The following is a 22,833-nucleotide window of genomic DNA, read 5'->3' as shown; positions in this document are numbered from 1 at the left end:
TGTTCAACTCGTGTGCATGTATGCAGGTGTGCGCACGCGCACACACACACACACACACACACACACACACACACACACACACACACACACACACACACACACACACACACACACACACACACACACACACACACACACACACACACACACACACACACACACACACACACACACACACACACACACACACACACACACACACACACACACACACACACACACACACACACACACACACACACACTAGTCAGAGCGGAGTATGATACCTAACTATTCCCTGTGTTTTTGTTTTTTATATTATATTGTTTTTATTAAATGTACAGCACTTTGGCTCCACCAAAAATCGTTTTTAAATGTGCTGTATAAATAAAACTTGATTGGATTTGATTTGATAAAGAACTGTAGCGGATACAAACCGTTTCATCTCCGTGTTGACGGGGCCTTACAGTACAGCACAGTTTTTCTGGTAATTTCTACTTGTGTGTAATTTTCACTTCCAGCACATTCCTTCTCTTTCAGAAAGCTCTGCTGAGCCTTATGAAATGGGACTGTAACAAAGAAATCTGGACAAGCTAAAACAAAAACATAGGGATTAAGGGTGATAACAAAGGTTAGTGTTTCTATGACAGAAAAGATTGAGTTCAAAGTGTTGAAACCTTTGCTGAGCTTTGTGATGAGGGTGTGTGTAGACACAATGAGATTAAGGGATGATTCATTCTGCCTGGAGAACAAAGCAGCAGGCAACACCTGCTGATTATTCAACAAGAGCAGCGGCTGGAGGAACACGTACCATTCTCCTTCACTATTTTTAAATGCCGGATAAAAGAATCCCTCTGTACTTCTTCTGTTTATTTATGATGAATCAATCTGGACTCTTATAGTTTAGTTTCTTAGAAAACTAAACAAGAATATTACTTGAAAGGCTGCAGAGCTGTAATCATTCATTCAATCTCTGAGCCCATAATTACTTATTTTCCACCAATCTGGCTCCTTTGGGGAAAAAGCTTCGCTGTTCCCTGTAGTTGAGAAGCCACCCGGTTATTAGAGTCATGGCTTCCTGCTGCCAGCTGGAGGGGGCCCAGACCCAGGCTCCTGCTGCTGGACTCTGGCTCTCTGGGTTAGGATGGGTCTTAAACAGGCCCATGTGTGTGTGGCTTCATGGCACACAGGGACCCACAGATATAGAGATATGCCCGCACGCATGCAAGGCTAGGGTATACAAAAGTCTCATTAAGGACAAGACTGCAATAAACACAAGGAGCCCCGAAGGGAAGCAGTATGACTCATTAACTGCAGCTCAGAGAGGAGGAACAGATAAGATCAGTGATTTAAAACCAAACAAATGGCAATATGGAATATTAAACACGTACTGTGCCCCCGACAAGCCAAAACTAACCCCTCACTCTAATAGCATGTCTACTAGTCTGAGTATAAATCCCCTTGGGGAATATACTGTATGGTGAAATACGTTCGATGGACTGGGACAAATGGAGTCACAGCTTCTTTATTAAAGGGGCCCTATGCTCATTTTCAGGTTCATATTAGTATTTAGTGTCTCTACTGTGACATGTTTATATGCTTAAATGTTCAAAAAGCTCTTTATTGTTCTCATACTGCCTGTGCTGCAGCACCTCTTTTCACCCTCTGTCTGACACCAGAGTCCAGTCTGCTCAGATTGGTTAGCTGGCTGGCTCTGTTCTGACTGGTCAACTGCCTAGAGATGCGTACAATGTTTTGGAACGCTTGCCAAAAGAAGCACAATTTTTACATAGTGATGTCACTATGTTACATAAGTTAACAATGGAATCCAATAGAGACCTTTCAAGTTAGCCTTTACAGACCATGCACACAAATGTATATAACGCACTCCAGGATAGGGCATAGCACAACAGGGCCCCTTTAAACCAGATATATCCTACTATCCAAGGAAGCTTCTGTGCTTAAATGATCAATCATATTGCATTCAGAACAAGAATGTCACTTGGAGAGAGACCACCCACCGTCAAAGCCTGTGTTGCATTGACATGTTCCTCGGATGGTCCCACTTACCGAGTTAGGAAGTCGTTTGTTTTGACTTCAATGTGTTCATTAGCTTTACTGTAAGTCGTAATGTGGAAACAACAAGGATGAAACAAAGAAGTTCAGGCGGGTTGTTTTTCTGTAACCAATTCCGAAAACATAACGTCATGGCGGTGGTAGCAATCATGTATTACATTAAATATGAAAACCAAGAAGCTAATTGGATTACGTAACTACTCAATTAGCTGAGTTTCTGTGGACAAGCAAGCAATTCAGATCACTGGGGACAGTTTAAACATGGATATTGTTATGTAACTAAGACTCAAAAACATAGGATTGTCCATTCCAGTTGCGGACCCAGTGGTTGGGTAGCTGTACTCTCAGTGCCACTATAATCAAAAGCACTTTTCAATAAGCTTAAGTTTCCATTCGTCCAGTAGGCAGAGTTTTGATTGACATTGCTTAGCAACCAGAACTTGGTTCAAAGAAGGTAAAACTGACTCATCCGCCACGACTGAAGCTCCAGACGCCTGAATCCTTCAAGATCACTGCATGCAGCAACTCTGCTAAACTGCTTGAAATATTTATTTTAACAGCTCCATGTGCTGTTTGCATGAAAATGACAATAGCAGACTGCAAAAAGGAAGAGGGCAGATGGTTCACTGACGGCTATTATTATCATACCTTTCTGACACAGCCTTCATAAATTCATCCAGCAGGTCATCATACGCCCGGCCTCGCACTCTCTTATGTCTCAGGCCAATGTAGAGAGGGTCCTTCAGCAGCACCTGCAGACACACATGGAGGTGAAGGAGAGAATATGAGACATCTAAGCTTTAATATTTTTCTTTTTACATACAGTACACCCCAAGTACGGAAGGGCCAAGCATAAAGGGGAAAATAAGGAGGACCTTTTTTAGATTTTCTAGAAGAAAGTTGCATTATTAAGTTTGAAATTGAAATACCATTTGAATAATAAAGTTGAAATGTCGATAATAAATTAAATTCCGTTGGTCCTTTAAATCAAGTGAGGGGAGCAACGCGCCCTGTTGAGTGTAAATCCTTCAATTTGTGTGGTCAGTCCTTGTGAATAGAAGCAATTAAAACCACACTGTGTCTATTCCAAACAAATAAATGACTTCATTTTTTATTAAAAGAGATCCTTAAGTACAGTTTCTCCTTTACACAAGGCATTTTCTTAAAGGCTGCCTTAAGCGCGAGAAGTTTTATTTTATTTTCAAAATTTGAATTTATTATCAATGCACACAATTAAATGCTTTTATTTTTCCTTTTTGGCCCTGACTCTTAGAGTTTTTTGGTTTTAAAGGAGTTCCCCTTATAAAACATTGACTCGTAGTAGGTCTGTAATGTGAAGTCAACTATAAACAGCACACTCTTTGTAAAACTGTGAGCCCTTACATGAATTAAGACTTTAATAAGAACCTTTGTGTTATTTAATAAAAATACTTCTATTCTGGAAAATAACTAACATATGAGTAGGAGATTGAAGAACTGTAAATTAAAGTGTTTCCAAAAGGTCTGTAGGCTACACTGTACTCCAACCATTTAAGATGAATTTCCATAAAGTTGGGGGGCTTTAAAGAGACTAGTAAATCTTTATAGCAGAAGTGAAAATATCCTGACCTAGTACTGTATGTGCCAAGAACCAAAACACAGGATCCTATACTTCCCAAAATGCAAATGTGCAGTTTTAGTGAGTGTAAAAACATTTTATAGGATGAAACATCAGGGGAATAAAAAAATGATAAGGTAATATTGAGTGCAGTATTTCCAAAAATAGAGTATATAAAAATCTGAAGTATAAAGTCAGGGAATATGTGAGACTATGTATGTGAATTATGCCCAGTGCTGACATGTGCTGTGCCTGTGTGTGAAAATAAAATAGAGAGGAGAGATATTACAGTGTGTGAGCACACCCTCACACACACAGACACATGTGTAGACCTCAGACGTCTGCCATGTGTGTGTGTGTACTACAGCGCTGAGAGACACCTCCTGTCACGTCAGTTCACACACACATCTGCAGATACATCTCCATGCCCACGGAGTTCTAACCAAGCTAAAATAATTAACATTTTGGACATTTTCAAGTAAATACCATTATAGCCAGACATGATTTGTTATAATAAATACCATGGTAGTGCATTAAATGGTAGTTGAGATGCTTCATCATAGTGCTAGAGGAAAAGTGAGTGGTTATCACTTACATTTAAGGATTATTTACAGTGGATGATGAATGTCTTTACAAACTTGTGTGGCAATCCATAAAGTACTGTCAATGTTTAGACACTTAAATTAATTACAACTTAAACTTCCTGGTGGATGTTTAGGAGAAGGTCAGATGATAGCTAAAGTAAGGTTCATCCTCTGAGAACAATGAACGTTGGAATAATATTTATGAAAATCCATCCATTACTTGTTGAGATATTTCCATCTGTACGAAAGTAGTCATTCTCTGGTCTTTCTCCGAAATGATTTTAAGTTTTTTGTTAGAATTTCTTTATTTTTAACAACTCAAGGTAATAGTTTGGCTTATGCAAAACGTATTGCTAACTGCACTGATGTGAGAACAGAAGAAAGAATTAGCCAATGTTCAAAAAGCTCCTGGAGTAGAATACATTAGAGTGAAGAATGTAAATACGGGACATGTGTGTGTATAGAAGCCAGAGGGAACCAGGCTTTACATATATCCAAATGAAGATTGTGAAGGAGATGAAAGAGCAGCAGTAGTGAACTTTGACCTTTTGCAACTTCATATTTGGAAGAATGAGAGCGATTCAGCGGGGGCAGGAGAACATGAAGAACAGAGGTTGATGGGAAGCCATGTGTGTGACAAAGACACATGGAAAATGAAAGAGTGAGAATGGGATGAATTACATGGAAGTAGACGGCACCTTACAGTGATCAATTGCTTGCTGACTTTGCTTTCGTCAATCAGCACATATTTAATCAGATCTTTAAAATGATGCACCTTCCAGAACAAGCTGTAGGTTCCCACCCTAGACAGTCTTTTAAATCTCAACTTTGCCTTCCAGGGTTTTTCAATTCCAAGACGTTGGGAACTGCTCCAGTGCGTTGCCATGCCCCATTGGGACAGGCGACCTTTACTTCTGGAGATGGATAATTAGAGGGTGCCACTAAGATGAGCGCTGCAGCCTCCTTTCCATGGCAGGGTCAAGACTCGCCATATCCAAGAACAGCTCAGAACGTTTATATAAGGCAATATTTATTTGAAGTTGACAACTCATTTCCTGGCAAGTTCCAAATGGACAGTAATAGGCTCGGGGTGGCCAAGTTCAACAGTAACCAAAACAAGCAAAACATTTTCATGTGATCCCGTTGAGAGGTGGGGTGATATCAGGGAGCGCTTCTGGTGGTCATTTCTCAAGATGATGCAAGAGCATGGAATGATATCAGGGGAATGATAAAAATTATATGATAAAAATAGACATAAAATTAAAAAAATAGTTTAATTTCTCATTTGGAGTTTCGACTCATGTGTCTATTAAGTTCGATGGTGACTTTATGTGCCATTATTCAGTTGAGGTACATACTGACAAAACTGCCTTTGAAACTTTGACCCAACAACCCACTGGCAGATTTGAAAGGCATGTTAACAAAAAAAAAGGCCAATATTACATTATTTATTATAGCCAGAAACTGTAAAACACACAAGTGTATCCTTGTATGTGCTGACAGTTCTTGAAAGAAAATTCTACGCTTCTTTGTACAACTGGGATGCCATGACTGACTCGACTTAGACCATAACTTAGTGACATTTCGATTGAACTGCAGGCTACTTCCTGCAATGAAAACCCCATTTGGAAATCCCATTTTGTTCAATATTAGCAACATTTGTAAAGATGTTTTGTAAGTATATTTACTTTGTAAGCATTCCAACTCAATGCTTTATTTTTTTCCAGATTTTTGACACTTTATCAATTTAAACTGCAAAAAATCATATTTAATTTATTTTGACTTCTTGCCATGATTGTGCTGTTCCTATATAGCAGGGGTGTCAAACTCAATTTCATCGTGGACCACATTAGCTTTATGTCTGCACTCAAAGGGCCGGTTACTTGTAACTATATAAATATATAATATATATCAAATAATGTATTATATTACATTATTGCCTCTGCATTGGATTATTATCGGGTAGGGTAATAACTTCGTAATTAACTACGTCTGAAAGCAGAAGTCCAGGGCAAATAATTGCAAGTCTCTTCAGTGCGCATGTCACAAAAGGAAATGCATTGTGGGACATGTAGTTTATGGGCAATGTGATTCTGTAAAGTAGCATGTAACCGTATATTAAACGTATTATATTATTTGCAAGCTCTTATATCATACATAAAATGAAGTAGAGGGCCGGATTTGGCCCCCGGGCCTTGAGATTGAAACCCCTGCTATAGAGATACAGGACTTACATATTGCAGAGCTAACAAGGCCATCAAAATGTGACCGGAGCAAAAAGCACCCTGAAACTGGGGTTCATAGGTGAAATGGAAGAAACTGCATCATAGGTAGTCTCAGTGACATTGTGCTGAACTGTTGACACAAGTTGTCTCTCTGTCCCAGATTACCCTCTGTTGATTGGTTAAACTGTCCTTTGTGTTGTACAGCCCTTTTCTCTCAAAAGGGATTAGCACTTGTGTATGGCTCTACAGACACAGAAGCTCTGTATTCACTGTTGCAACTGTCTCCAAACTGATGAATGTCGGACTGCAGAAAATAATATAAAGTTATATTTGACTCCTTTGTTGTGCTATGTTTAATTAGTATAGCATGCAGCGTCAGTATTAAAACGGGGACTGTTACAGTACATTTATGAAGAAATTTTGAAAGACCAGGGATCTAGAACAGTGTGAACCCGTCTGAGTTAAAGGACACCGTGCATTGGACATGTGAAAGCCCACCCACGACAGATGTACAAACAGCAAATTGTCCAGTATGACATCATTGAATCACATTTCAACAAGAGAGTGTTTGTTGAGGTTATGCCAGGTGATATCAAGTCCAGGGATACACTGACAGATACTGTACAGGAAGATTACATGACGTGAAAACTGAACTCCCTGAGTCTTAGAGACTCTTCTACTGCTGATTTGTCGGTATATATTGTGTGATTTGTGCAGGATAGCTGTCCAGGTAGTGATATGTTATTGCTGGTTCTCACACAAGATAACAGTTTCCACATTCCTTTGCCAAAAAATAACAGACAATCACATGGTGGATCACTTTCTATATACGTAGCTAAAACAGAGCTACTCATGATCGGACAAAACACAACACAACAAGGAGTAGCTTGACAATGTGTGAAATATGCTAATTCATTTTCCTGCAAAGAGTTATATGGGAAAAGCAAATAAATGTATTTCTAAAAATGTTAAACTATTTATAAGGAAAAACAAAACAAAGTGAGAGGGGTCTGCATGCTCCACTGTTTGGACGTCAGCCTGCCGGCCTCTGTCTACCCCCATATCAACTCAAGGACAAATATAATCCCATAATAACGGTCATTTTAATAATTAGCTTGGGCTACCACTACCACATAACCTCTCAATGCTCCCACCATGCCTTCAAGTCAAAGTGAGGCGAGGTACCGAGGGGCAGCAGGCTAGAATTCCTCCCATATGAATTCAGAAGAACCTCACATAATAAACACACACAGTCTATTTGCCCCATTACAAATAATTGAGCCTGTCATCTCTTTATAATAATGGAAAAGTTGGCTAGAGTCAAGCAATTTTACAATTAAATCTCTTTTAAATTATTTCCTTAAAAAAAATATAAAGGCAGCAATTCAACTGCATGTGTGTGTCATCGCTTTCGGCAAATTTGTCACTGTGTATATGATTTCTGTCAAGGACTGATCGACGTCTAGTAAATGGGAAACATATCTCCTTCTTTCCAAGAGTTTAGAAGCTCCATACACAAAAGGTCTCAAGTCCAGTAAACTCTAAACGAAGATATGGAATGGATGAAGAGTCTGTAGTCAATGGGACAAGGTTTTGGTATTCAAAGGGTTCTGGTTTCCTTTTGTATTTTGAGTAGTATCAACCAATCACATTTCGATGGGCTTTGGCTGCTTGAAGGTGAACCGATGAGAGGTGGAACACATTGGCCGAAGCGCAATCTCAGAACCCTTAGCTAGTGCTTGACGATGATTTTGCTTTCATTAGCTAACAACAAACTGGCAAAAATATCTTAATAGGCCTATCATTGGCAAACATGAGCAAGCACGCTCAGAATGGTCAAGGTTGGATTTTCCTATAATAGGGGCACACACACACACACAAAGCCCTGCCTGCACCAAGCATACATGTAGCGACTTGTTACTGGAAACAAGTCGCATTAAGCACAGGGATAGAAGGAGAGTTTTCTTGAAACAGAACACTTAATCAGTCAACTTTGGCTAGTTTGTGAGTTATACGGTTCTGCCGATGATTAAACGATTTACAATGTGTTCATTTGTAGGTTGAGTTAAGAACCAAAATTTGAGCTTCGGACAGAACCACGCAAGCGGATTTTCCTGCTATGCTAGGCTAATCTCTACTCAATTAATCAATGTATGCTGAAATATTCCGATGACTAACTGTTTTTTAAGTTGTGAAGTACAATAGTGCAAACTCACCGCATCAGACTCCACAAGCTATGCATCAATGTTCAATGACAATGACAATGACAATGACAATGACAATGACACACACACACACACACACACACACACACACACACACACACACACACACACACACACACACACACACACACACACACACACACACACAATCTATTTCCTGTTTTGGCATCAGATTTGAGGCAGATTGAGGCCATAGGACCAATTCAAGCCATGAGACAGCTTGTTAAAGTTGTGCTGTTATGCTCATAATTTTCCAAAACTGCTGTCGTGGACCCAACAAATCTCAGCTGCGGATGATATTATGACCTTAAACCAGAATAATTCAAACAGTTATGAACTCAAAGTGGGAATGCATAGAGGTGACAGTACAGGAAGAGGTCAAACGGCAGAGCTACATACTGTAAATCTATAAAGATAAAGGGCTGAGGTGGAGGAATTGGCAGAATGAGAGGCCATTTTGCTCTCCAGTTACAATGGCACCAAAAGGATTAATGCAGCAATGTAATATACTTTATAGGGTTTCTGGTAAATCTACAGTGTTACTGTTGTTATAATTCAAAAGAAGTTCGGCTGGGAAAACTTTGATGAGCTGTCTGGAAAGAGCTGAGGGACATAAGGCCATGGAGGGTTAGGGTTGCACTGCTATGCAATCAGTGGGTTTCTCCCTTTCTTGGTCCCTCTTCAATCCAACAAATATTACTTTTTTGTTTTTCTAATTGTATTTGCACTCCTCTATTCCCAGCAACATATGTCATCCCTAATCTTTGTGAGAAATCTTCTTGGATTGAAACCAAACTCTTGGGACTGAGTCATGTGAGGACAGTCTTGGAAGATAAAGGACAGAAACTGACAGGCTGTGCAGCGACTACTGTAAGTCTGCCACACCCTTGGCTGACGCTGAGAGTTTTGTATATATAGATGTGCACACAGACTATTCTTAGTCTGTTTCAGGCTTCAGACACAAATGCTGCCCTGCCCAGAGTATTAATCATCTTTCAGAGACTCTGCAATAGCGAACAGGGAGCATAGGTGGGTAACTCTCTTTTGGCTGCTACTCTTGCTGGGAGAGGGGAGAGGTATTTTCCCTGCTGGCATCCATCAACGGAGCTGCTCACATCACTAATATAAAGGGTGTTTTCCTGTGGTAAAGTGTGAGATTTGTTTTCTTTTTCTTGGCTGATTTCTGAGGTTAGACCTACCTGGCTACGTTGAATTTCCCTACTGGCATACATCATCATGTACTCTGGCAGCAATATTCTGAGTGTAAGGGTCTGGGGCAGTTGAGTTAAGAGGTGAGCAGGAAGACTAAGCACACTTTATCCTTACTCCTTGGGGCTATAATGACTTAATTTATCCACAGGGATGACTAGAGTTTATTTGATTTATTCTAATCAATGTAATCCACCTTGAGTTGAGAAAGACACTTTACTAGCCCCTGCTGCTCCAGAGGCCACTTTATCTCTGGCCTATATGTGGGTAGTGAAGAATAATAAAACATGTTTCCATTGCAGTCTTAGTTTCACTCTATGACTAATGTTTAGGAATGATCTGGGAGTGTGGTCGTCTTTCAATCCGAATGTTGTGGGTGCGATCCAAGCCCTTGCAGTCAACATGTCGATGTATCATTTGGCAAGATACTTAACCTCAAGTTACTCCCAATGGCGTGGCCAGCAGTGTGTGAATTAAGTTAGCAGGTTGTTGGTAACTTATAGTTATTTGTTGCAAATCCTGGGAGGTGTAATGCTTAAGGACAACCGTTTTTTACCTGTTACCTCTTGTTACTTAAGTTGTAAGATTTGACAAATGTTACCATGCTTACATGCTCACCTCCGATAATAAACAATGTATTGTGGTGACACATTATTGGTATATAATTCACCGTGTGATTAGTGTGTGTTGCAACCAAGCCCCCAGGAAGTGCGCCGGAGTCTGATGAGAATATTCGTGCTGGCCAAACGGTGGTACTACACTTCCGTTTGGTTGCTGGTCCCAGAAACACTTTTTCCCATTGACTTACATGGGGAAAGAATGGTCTGTAAATCGTTGGATAATTTTTTTTAAACTAAATAAACCACCCAGTATGAACACTTGTATAGCCCTTATTAAAAACATTGGTTCCTCAAGTTGTAAAAATGTGCTAATAACGTTATTCTGAGAGTTGTATCCCTCTGCATTATGAACGCGCATCTAACCCACGGCACCGCGCAGCCCGGCACGTTCATGTTACGTGTTCAGCAGGTTCAGCACTACATGCGTTTATCTTTACCCATGGATGCACAATAACAACGGACCCATATCGTCTCACTGCCATCCCACGGAGCTGTAATGATGGATATATTGCACATGTTTGCTGTAATTCATCATTTGTAAAATATTATACTATATGGGCTGTAGGCTATGATTAAATCTTGTACCGTAAATGTTGTATTAAATAAAGTTAATATAACCGACGTCCCTGTAGCTTCTTATTGCACTAAGAAGCTTATTGCATATATATATATTAATATATACAGTGCAATAATTATTTCATGCTAAATGAAGCTCTGTTGCTTGGATATTCATTTCATTTCATTTCAAACCTTTATTTAGACAGATTAGTCCCTTGAGATCATCGATCTCATTTACAAGGGAGACCTGCATCATTTAGTTCCACATGAAACATAAAAACAACATACAAACAACAGAGGATATCATATTTACATATTCAACATTTACAAATACCCAGAGTGTCAGAAAGCATTTCATTTAGACATGCCTTAAATACATTCAAAGAAATAAAAATGCTCAATTTCAATTTTGCCTGTAGACTGTTCCAAGCAAGTGGAGCTGCGCACATAAAAGCTGTCTTACCTAAGACAGTCCTTACTCTTGGCACATCTAACAAGACTATATCCTGTGATCGCAGACAATAGCTGCTTGCAACTTTCTGCTTTATCAATGAACAGATATAATACGGGAGTTTGCCCAACATAGCTTTATAGATAAAAGTGTACCAGTGACTGAGCCTCCGTACAGTGAGTGATGGTAAACCTGCCTTGGTATACAATGTACAGTGATGAGTAAGTGCTTTACAGTTAGTGACAAATCTCAGAGCACTATGATACGCAGCATCTAGTTTGCTTAGGTAGTTGGCAGGTGCATTCATATACAGCAGATCACCATAGTCCAGCACAGGTAAAAAGGTCACAGTGACTAGCCTTTTCCTGGCCTCAAGCGAGAAACAGGACTTATTCCTGAAAAAGAAACCTAGCCTAACCCTCAGTTTTTTAAGCAGGTTATTGACATGAAGTTTAAAAGAGAGACAGTCATCAAGCAAGATACCAAGGTATTTGTAACAGGCAACAACTTCAAGTTTTGTTCCTTGCGTTGATACAATATCTAAAACAGGCTCTGGTGACTTTTTAGCTTTTGAAAAGAGCATTATCTTGGTTTTATCCACATTTAAAAGAAGCTTTAGTTCAGAGAGCTGAGTCTGAATAATGTTAAAAACAGCCTGTAATTTAACAACCGCCTCCTGAATGGAGGGACCTGCACAATACATCACGGTATCGTCCGCATAAAAATGTAAAGTAGCTTCATCCACATTTTCACCTAAACTGTTGATATATATGGAGAATAAAAGTGGACCTAAAACAGAACCTTGAGGAACACCATTAGCAATGTTTAACCACTCAGAAGACAGCCCATCAAAGTGAACACATTGGGACCTTTCAGAGAGGTAGTTCACAAACCACCCCACTGCATGGCTGGATATGCCAGTACTGAGTAGCCTCTGTTTTAAGACACGATGATCAACGGTGTCAAACGCTTTGGAAAGGTCAATAAACAGAGCTGCACAACTCTGTTTATTATCTAGCATACTAGTAATATCATTTACCACTTTCATTGTTGCAGTGATGGTGCTATGTTTCTTCCTGAAGCCTGACTGATGTTTAGACAGGATATCATTTATACATAAAAACTCCTTTACTTGTTCACTCACAAGTCGTTCGAGCACCTTAGCCAGAACTGACAATTTAGAGATCGGCCTATAGTTATTTAAAATAGTTGCCTCCCCTCCTTTCAGTAGAGGCAGGACATAAGCAGACTTCCATACTTTAGGAATTGTATTTGTGCTGAGGGAGAGGTTAAAAAGAGAAGTAAGAGGTGGAGCAATAAAATCTGCAGCTATCTTTAAAAAGAAAGGTTCTACGTTGTCCGGGCCAGCCGGTTTCTTAGGATCTAACTTGGATAAAGCTTCATGGACAATACCAACAGTTAAAGGAGTAAAACTGAAAGGGTTTTCCAGACCACATTGTTCAGAGTCAAGGACTGGAGCGTTCACAGAAGCAGAAGCACAGTCAGTGACAGAATCAAACAGAGAGCCACAAGAGACAAAATGCTTATTAAAGCAATTTAGCATGGTGGCCCTGTCTGATATAATGCCAGATGCTGTGGTGAGGTACGGAGGTAGCTCATTTGGGATATCACCAGTGGAAATCGATTTTATGGCTTTCCAAAATTTACTAGGATTATTCAGGTTTTCTGTGGTAACTGACAAATAGTACTTTGACTTAGCACTTTTGACATTTGAAGTAAAGCTATTCCTTAGCTGCCTAAAGCGTAGCCATTCTACCTCTGAGCCTGATTTCCTAGCCTTTGCCCAGGCATTGTTTCTCTCATGAAGGAGACTGGACATTTCAGCAGAAAACCAGGGATTGTTTCGTCCCTTCACTCTAAATTTACGCAGAGGTGCATGTTTATCTATAATTTTTATAAAACCAAGATAAAAATAAGACCATGCAGTTTCTACATCAGCACACAGATCGATTTTTCCCCAATCAAAATCAAACAGATCATGTAAAAAACCCTGCTCCACTAAGTGTTTTTTATCTCTCTTTGTGATGATGCGTGGTTTAACTTTTTGGACCTTAGTGTCCCTAATTGTGGCTACAACACAGTGGTCACTCACATCATTAGCAAATACTCCCACAGATGAGTATTTATATGGAACATTTGTTAAAATTAGATCAATTAAGGAGGATTTATTTGGGGACTTAATATTTGGGCGAGTAGGACTGTCTATAATCTGAGTAATGTTCAAAGAGGTACACAGGTTTTTAAAATCCTCTGACACAGAAGTTAACCAATCCCAATTAAAATCACCAAGCAGCACTATTTCCTTGTAGGAAAGTTGAGATAACAGTTTTGCCAATGAAGATAAGGAGTCCTTGACAGCCGAGGGGGCCCTGTAGCAACCCACCACCATGACCTGTTGACCCTTTGTTACTTCGACATTCACAGCTAAAAATTCTAGTTGTTTACTAACAGATTTGGAAACCATTTTTGTTACACAAAACTTATTTTTGACATAAATGGCAACGCCACCACCTTTTTTAGGACGGTCAGTGCGATATACATTGTAACCATTTATGTAAATGTCAGAGGCCAAGATCGATTTGTCTAGCCACGTTTCTGATAAGACAATGACATCAGCATCAGTTGAACTCGCCCAAATACGGACAAAATCTAATTTAGGTAACAGACTGCGCACATTTAAATGAATTAAACCTAACCCCGATCTAGAACTAAAATCAGCAGGAGTAGCTATTTGACTAAAACTACCAGGTGGACCCGGATTTGGCTGTACATTTCCTGATAGTAACAACAATAAAAATACCAAGCACCTTTTCCTCTTAATCAACACACATACATTTTCAGCTGTTCTAGAGTCACCAGCAAACTTCGCAAAAGTGAGATTAGAGTTCAAAAAACAATTCTGAAGGACCATTGTGGCAGGCATGTGAGAAAGACAGACATTTGACGAAATGAATGTCCGCGACAGTGCAACTAGCAATATCACTAGATCCTGTTACAGCGTAATATAAGTACATAACGATTGATGTGCACATTAGCATAATTACTAGCTAGCCGCTAGCTGCTAACTGCCGCCTCGTTAATATCAAATCCATCATAAAAACAAGCCATTACCATGCTGTCATGAACGTGCGGTGCTGTTACGTGTACGCAAATTGAAGTGCTTGATGTGAACGAGCATTTTGGTTAAAGTTGCGCATGCGCTATGAGCGCACATACGGGTACTTCTCAGGCATGCCGGGTAATCTGTGGCGTTTCGCTCTCTCAAAAGTTGGGCCATTTTATCATCATGCGCCAATGAGCAACTCTCATAGGAATTAATGAGGCCCCGCCTCCCACGCTGTATCCAGTTCTTATTATACATCCATGGTTGCAACCCTGACCCGTTAGTGAGGGTACCTGGGTTTGTTGTCATTCATGCTAGCTTGTCATACAGAGCAGCACATGTATTTACCGTGTCTTAATTAACGGATAAGTGTGGAAGTCCATTCTGAATACACCGCCTCTGACTCCCTTTCATCGGCTCTACACTGGTGGCCCTGACGTTTTCGTGAAAGTTTCCGAAGACTTAATGAACATGGCTGATCGCGATGTTTTTGTTAAACTGCCGGAGTTTTGGGAACATGTTGCTGCGGCGTGGTTCGCTCATGTGGAGGCACACTTTGCCTGCCGACAAGTCCGTGAACTTGAAATATTTCCATGTGGTAGCTGCGCTGGGAAGCTCCATATCATCCAGGTTGGTGGGATATATCGCAGACCCCCCACACCATGGCAAATATGAGGCGATTAAGGCCCTTCTCCTTAAGACATTTAGCTTATCTGCTAAGGAGAGGGCCCACCAGATTCTTGACATTCAAGGCTTAGGAGACAGCAAGCCATCTCAGCTCATGGAGAAAATGCTAAATCTGCTAGGGGGGGGAAGACCCCCGGATTTTGTTCATGGAGACGTTCCTGCGCCACTTGCCTTCCCGGGTTCAGACGGCGCTAGCCAACATGTCCATTACGGAGCCCCGTGCCTTGGCTGAAGAGGCCGACCTTTTTTTCCTGGCTACCCAGCAGTCCGGTGCAGAGGCGCTAGCTGTGACGCTCAGCGCCCCCTCAACAGTTAAGAAGGCTTGGGGAGGCTGGACGCGACGGTACCAAGCCGGCGTTGGGACACAGGAGTGTGTCTTTACCACGCGCGGTTTAGGGCCCGGGCGAAGAAGCGTGTCGCTCCCTGCAGTTACAAACCTCCGGGAAACGGAGGAGCCAGCGCTCAGTAGTGGCCCTGGGCGTTGGCGGCATGAGTAGGCTCCTCTTCGTCAGCGACAAAGTCTCAGGAAGCTTGTTGCTGTGTGACACAGGCGCTCAACGGAGTGTGGTTCCTGCGTTGAGGGAAGACGTCACTCGTGGGGGACACGGACCGCGGTTGAAGACGGCTAATGGCAGCCCCAATCGCACGTACGGCGCAAGGCCAATGTGTTTGTGTATTGGAGGACAGCGGTTCAACTGGGATTTTGTGAAGGCAGACATTTATTTTCCCCTACTCGGGGCAGACTTTCTATTTGCTCACGGACTCCTGGTGGACGTTAAAAATAAACGCTTGGTTGATGCCTTGACGTTTTCCTCCCTCGTTTTTACACTTGGCAAGGCGATATATGACGGGCTGTCGGGCTCGCTGTCGGGGGCGGACATTTTTCTCAGGCTGAAGGTGGGTAGCGTCAGGTCTGGAAATTCAGCCATTGGCCAAGCATGGGGTGGAGCACCACGTCACCACCGAAAGTCCCCCAGTCTACGCCAGGGCCCGGCGGTTGAATCCTTCTAAGCTTGCAGTAGCGAGGGCGGAGTTTTCAACCATGGAGCGCCTGGGTATCGTCCGCCGGTCTGACAGTCCTTGGGCCTCTCCTCTGCATGTTGTTCCCAAGCCGAATGGCGGTTGGCGCCCGTGCAGGGATTACCACCGCCTCAATGACGCCACGACACCTGACCGCTACCCGGTGCCGCACATTCAAGATTTTTCAACACATCTGGCCGGTACGTTGGTGTTTTCTAAAGTGGACCTGGTGCGCGGATACCACCAGGTGCCCATGCATCGGCCCTGTTGGCGCACCCGTCATCCACGGCTCCCATCTACATTGCCACAGACCTATCGGACTACGCTGTTGCACAAGCACGAGCAGTGGGTGGAGGGCGCTTGGCAGCCACTTTTTTTTGCTGGAAGGCCGTGAATTTACGGCGTTTGTCGACCACAAGCCGCTCACGTTCGCCATGTCAAAAGTGGCAGACCCTTGGTCTGCACGTCAGCAGCGGCAGCTGTCTTACATCTCAGAGCTCACCACAGACATTAAGCACGTAGATGGCAAATCGAACCTGGTCGCAGATTGCCTCTCCAGGGTCGTCTTTGGGGCTGTCCAGTTGGGCCTGGACTATACCTGCATGGCGACGGACCAGGTCACGGACCCCGGTGTACAGGCCCTGAAGGAGGACAGTTTGGGGCTGCGCTTGGAAGACGTGGTTTTTGGTGACGCAGGCGTTACTCTCCTGTGCGACGTCTGCATAGGCCTGCCGCGGCCGGTCGTTCCCGCCAGTTGGAGGCGCTCCGTTTTCGAGGTGGTGCACGACCTGTCTCACCCCGGCGGTAAACCTTCAGTGCGCTTGGTGGCCGCGAAGTTCGTCTGGCGGGGACTAAAAAAGGATGTGAGGACTTGGGCTTGTGAGTGCGTGGCTTGTCAACGCGCTAATGTGCATCGCCACACGAAAGCCCCTTTGGAACGTTTCATGGTGCCGGAGAGGAGGTTTGACCACATCAACATCGACCTAGTGGTTCCATTGCCCTCCTCTCAGGGTTTTTCCTACCTCCTCACCATGGTGGACAGGACGACCCGTTGGCCAGAGGCGGTTCCTCTCGTGTCGACGTCAGCGGCTGACATAGCCCGGGCTTTCATTGCAACGTGGGTGTGTCGGTTTGGCGCCCCGTCGGACATTTCCTCTGACCGGGGTTCACAGCTCACGTCTGAGCTCTTGAACGCCGTGGCGTATGGTCTGGGGGTTAAGCTTCACAGGACAACCGCTTATCGGCCTCTGTGAACGTTTCCATCGCTCCATGAAGGCACGTGGGGGTCGATCTGTCGTTCCTTCCCGCCACGCTGACTTTGTTTACGGGTGAATTCTGGGGGGGCTTGTGTGGTGACACATTATTGGTATATAATTCACCGTGTGATATAATTCACCCGTTAGTGAGGGTACCTGGGTTTGTTGTCATTCATGCTGGCTTGTCATACAGAGCAGCACATGTACTTATCGTGTCTTGATTAACGGATAATAAAGTGTGGAAGTCCGTACTGAATACACCGCCTCTGACTCCCTTTCATCGGCTCTACAGTATACATTAAACCCGGTTAAATATCATTATGTTAGCATTGTCGTGATTAGCATGTTCGCGTGGAGACGTAAGCTTAAAGCAGTTGTCTGCCTAACTACAGCCTTACAGCACTGCGTGATGTATGACTAGTTATTTCTCTTGAAACAGATTATAATGAGTAGATCATATCTCATCATGTGTTTATTGAAAGGCTGTGAAGAAGTATATAAATACAAGGTGTCAAAAATAACAATATTTTACATATACTTGGGTTGAGTAAATTATTAGATACTACTTTCTACCACTGATGTATGTATTGTAAAAATAAAATGTTATAATTAAAAGGACATTCGGAAAGTGCAACCTCAAACAAGGCGGTTTCCGTAAGTGAAAAATAATGTGTGTGTTAACCCTGTGATTTGGGCCTGCTCCAACTAATTGTTTCTTTCTTGGCCCATGCTACACCCTTTACCCTTTCAGTAGTATTTCAGTAATCTTGCTGACAAACAAACCAACAATCCACCCAACCAACCTACATCGTAAAATCCGTTGCTTATTGTTCTGTGAATGATCCGTTAGACCTCAGCTCTTACCTCATTGTCTGTGCCCACATCCAGCATGATAGGCAGGCACTGCTGGGGCGGCACACCTCCACAGGCTGTGTACAGGGCCAGCTTTCCCACTGGGATCCCCATACCACAGCAGCCCAGGTCCCCCAGCCCCAGGATCCTCTCTCCGTCCGTCACACACACCGCCTGCAAATCAACATTACTGTCAGCCATAAACAATACAGTACTGCAGCAGCCACAGTAACCATTTTGTCAATTTAAATCCTTGTGCTACATATTCCTAAATTAGATTTAATTTCTCTTTTATACACAATTTAATGAGGAACTAAATGAAGCAGCAGTTCTGCCGCCATGTCTCATGAAGTCAAACCTTCCTCACCAAAACAAATCCACCCTGCTACCCAGAAACACATTTTCTTCCTCAGTGTAAGCCAGGCCCTCCTACACTCTGCTGGCTTTCCACTCACTTTAATCATTAGGCAAGAAAAACGTTTCTGTAGGTTGATTCCACAGCATGAAACAAATCGATTGTGCAACACTTAATAACCCCAGCAGAAGTGTTTAATTTGAAATGTTCCGAATTCTTAATGTTTTTATTTTTCCACCATATGTGTGATGCAGAATACCCTGGCACAGCCTTTAAAGCCTGGTTTTTACCAGAATCTGACAGGTTTAAAGTCTAGAATGTCATTAGTGCTCCCATTTGAATTTTTTTAAACTATAATGACCATACTTTACACCATTAAGAGCTTTTTATCACCCTATTCTCACTAATGTGACTGAGGCTGCTCAACCTATTAATGGATGACTACCTCAGCTCCAATGTTCCTTCTCTCTATGGATAAGGTAAAAGTAGGCCATATTGGGTGAGTTTACGATGAGACCACCCTGACAATGAGATCCCAGCTAAATGCCATGCTGTTGACAGCTGTGAACAGGTGGCTGAGGCTGCAGGTATATTTGACATGCCAGGAATGCATACTAGTTTCGTCATTATAAATATGACGAGATTATGACTTGCACATAGTTGCTCTATACAGAAGATAAAGGGAATAATTCAGGCTTTTGGGAAATTGGCCAATGCAGCAGGTCAAGAGAACCAATAATGAAATCATCCACAGGTATACAATGGACTAGATTTACTGTCGTCATTATTGTTTGAGATAGTATGAGATGACTAACCTTTAAATAAAGAAAACACTGATCACAAATTAGCCAAAAAGCTAATGGATATGATTCCTAACTTTAAACTATTAAGTAATCACTTTTCCCTCCCTATTTTCAATAGGCTTTGTATCAATGCAATGAATTTGGGGATTTATGTTTGCAAATGCACAATGGACGGCTGTTCTCCATGTAACCATCGCTGCTCAACTGCCAGCAATAGTCTGCATTTTGCATCCTTCACAGTCCCTCCGTTGACGCAAAATAAAGCATTTTGCTACACTAGCCGGACAACTCCCCACTAAGCAGTGAGCTCTGAACAATAAAACAGAGAGAAGCCTCACATTGATGATTTGCATTGTACAAAGCAAGTAGTCCTCATATTGTACATTGAATTTCAATTTAAAAAAACTAAACAATACAAAGCAAGCATGTACACAGAGAACAACATGTTGTAAAGGATTATGTTATTTTAAGTTTAACAGTCTATAACTGATATCATGTTAACAGTGGCCATCCGTCACTGAAGATAATTCTTTAAGGCAGTTAAGGTTATCTTCTCTGGAAGTCCATAGAGCTAATCTTTGTTCTTTAACATCATAGTATGTAACAGGAATTATGACTCTTGGTGCAATTGTACAGAATATGATTCATTTGCCATGGGTTTTGTAACGAGTGAACAACATGAATATCAAATACTGCTATAAGACTTCATGGCAGATTTTTGAGTGATGTTATTTACCCTGACGTCCTTTTCTGGCCAGTTCTGGAGTATTGTTGAAATGTGGCCTCTGTCATGAATAGTGATGAAGAGCCCCCTGGAACATAGGAAAAATTTTTTAAAAAAGAAAGTTAAAAGAAAAATAACATAGAACTATTGCATATTCAAAAGGCATCTCAGTGTGCAATAGAAAGTGTTCTTCTACTTTCTAACTCCCCAAGTGTTATACCATGCTAGATTTTATCAAGTAATATGTCACTTAAATCGTTCCAATAAAAATGGTGGCATAAGAACTAAAATAACACGTGAACACTTTGTACTTATATAAACGTCTTATCTGAGATTCGAGGGAACAACAGCTTGAAGCTAAGAGACGTTTGAAGTATAGCTGCTTTTTCCATTCTGCCTTTCTTTCTTCTGACCAAGACTTTATTCAATACTGACGGCACCTGGGACTTTAATGTTGAGCCCGGATCCCAGGGCCTCTGCAGGGAGTTTACTTTGGACCCTTGAGGCTCCCCAAATATTCATTTATCTTTGTATCACCCCTCCCACCAACCCTTCATCCTTCCTTTCTTTGCTCCCTTGCATCAGTGTCCTCCGAGTCTTTCCTACCCTACACACCCATCTGGTTATAGTATGGGGGGGCATCACCTCCTCCGTGACAGTAAAAACATCACTATTTGTAAGAATCTGCTCGTAAAGTAAGAAGCCAACCCAGGTCACTGCTTGTGGAAGAAACAGTGTGATATATTGTTAAAATATTAGTGAGATAAATACATAAAGGTGTCACATAAAAATGCTTTCATATGTCAGGGATGAGAAAGGGTTCACTGTCAGCCAGTGGCGTTTTCTCCTGGAGGCCAAGGGAAGCCAGGCTTCCCCTGTTTTTTCGGATTGTAGTTATAATTTTAATAAATAAATAAAAACACTTCGTTTAGTTTCGGAAATTCTTTGTTGTGTGTTGCTGCCGGCCCGTCTCTCCCCCATTCTCATTGAGTATTTTACAAAGAGTGAAACAGCGCCCCTCTAGATCTTATGGTGAAACAGTAGATTGCACTCTCTGTTGCGAGAGGAGGCCAGCCGAAATTTGCTTCCCTTGGTGTAAAAAAATGGAGGGATTGACCAATCAGATGAGGCACACGTCATGTCCCTGGTCCTTGGTCAGGGCCATGCCAAGGGAAGCCAGAGGCGGCTGGCTTCCCTTGCCTCACAATCCAATCAAATCGCATCAACTTAGTGGTGCAGTGACGCGTCCCAAAAAGCGGAAGTAAGCTGCGCTCGGTTTCCCTCGACAAAATAGCAATGGGATTTCTCCATAGGGTTTTGGAAAATAGCTCGAAAAAAGGTCAGTGGAAAACGAACCTGTTAGGTAAATGCACGTTTTGTTCAGTCGGATAATATCCACATGTCTACCCTACTTTTATAATTTTCGAATCATAAATCTAATCGATAGAAGATAGATAGCGTCACTGCACCACTCTCACCGCCGTTAGAAAGTAGCAAGCAACTGAAGCAAGTGCAATTATGGAGGGTGGAGATTTGGAGTATTTAATCAAAAATAATTGTACTAAACTTCCGCTGCAGCAGCAACAACAAATACAATCTGATGACAGGCCAATGCCCAAACTGGAGCTGTGTACAGTGAGGAACAAAGGAGCGAACCGGACGTAAAACGTTAAAGGTCTCCTGATTTAGTTTGTGAATGAATGCTTATTAGAGTTTCGGCTGGAGAGTGCGTGCGGACCTGTCGGTCAGATAACCGGCGTGTGTAAGTCCTGCATCTGTATGATACAAATGTGTGTAAAATGATACCGGGCGCTGTAATCACTCATCTGGTTACGTTATTACATTGACCACCAAACCCCCCCCCCCCCCCCCCACCCCAAAAGAAAGGACGTATTATTGGCTTCCCCTAATTTTTTCCCCACGCCACGCTACTGCTGTCAGCATTGGGTTCAACTTAACATCAGTAACCATGGTAGAAGAAAAGTACAGCCAAGCTAACAGCTACGTGAAGCTGTACTTGGACACAAGTGGTTTTGTTGAGCTAAATAGAAACATCAGCATGCTCACAATATTGAGAACATTTTCTCATACTGCCTGTGCTGCAGCACCTCTTTTCACCCTCTGTCTGAAACCAGAGGCCAGTCTTCTCTGATTGGTTAGCTGGCCAGCTCTGTTGTGATTAGTCAACAGCTTATAGATGTTTTAAAGGAAGAAAAAAAATACAAATAATAATACTTAATGAATGTGTTATTTTAACTACCACTTAGTGTTTTGAAAATAAATAACTTTATATATTGGATTCTTGATTTATATAGATATAAACCTATTTAAATACCTGTATTACTCTTTCTACAAGTATATTTTCCTCCCTTAAAAAGAGCTCTGAGGTCACATAGAGGTCACTAGGCCAAAAACATCTAGCAGTTAAACACGTCTTCACTTTTGTGGCTATACGATGACACACATCTGCATATAGCTACACATTTAC

At 42.0% G+C, this 22,833-nt stretch overlaps 1 protein-coding gene across 2 annotated transcripts in view; it reads right to left on the bottom strand.

Annotated features, from left to right (window-relative positions):
* Positions 1 to 22,833, bottom strand: part of me1 (malic enzyme 1, NADP(+)-dependent, cytosolic) — a 97,861-nt gene that overhangs the window by 11,588 nt on the left and 63,440 nt on the right. For both annotated transcript variants that reach the window (XM_079693963.1, XM_079693964.1), the window contains 3 exons: positions 20,358 to 20,433; positions 18,476 to 18,637; positions 2,704 to 2,807 (listed from right to left, as the gene is read on the bottom strand). In XM_079693963.1, coding sequence (XP_079550089.1) covers positions 2,704 to 2,807; positions 18,476 to 18,637; positions 20,358 to 20,433 — 342 coding nt within the window. The remainder of the gene's footprint in view (positions 1 to 2,703; positions 2,808 to 18,475; positions 18,638 to 20,357; positions 20,434 to 22,833) is intronic.

The sequence above is a fragment of the Notothenia rossii genome (genome assembly GCF_949606895.1).
Source record: "Notothenia rossii genome assembly, chromosome: 7".
Lineage (NCBI taxonomy): Eukaryota > Metazoa > Chordata > Actinopteri > Perciformes > Nototheniidae > Notothenia > Notothenia rossii.
The sequence above is the reverse complement of the archived record's forward strand: the minus strand, read 5'-3'. Positions and strand labels throughout refer to the sequence as shown.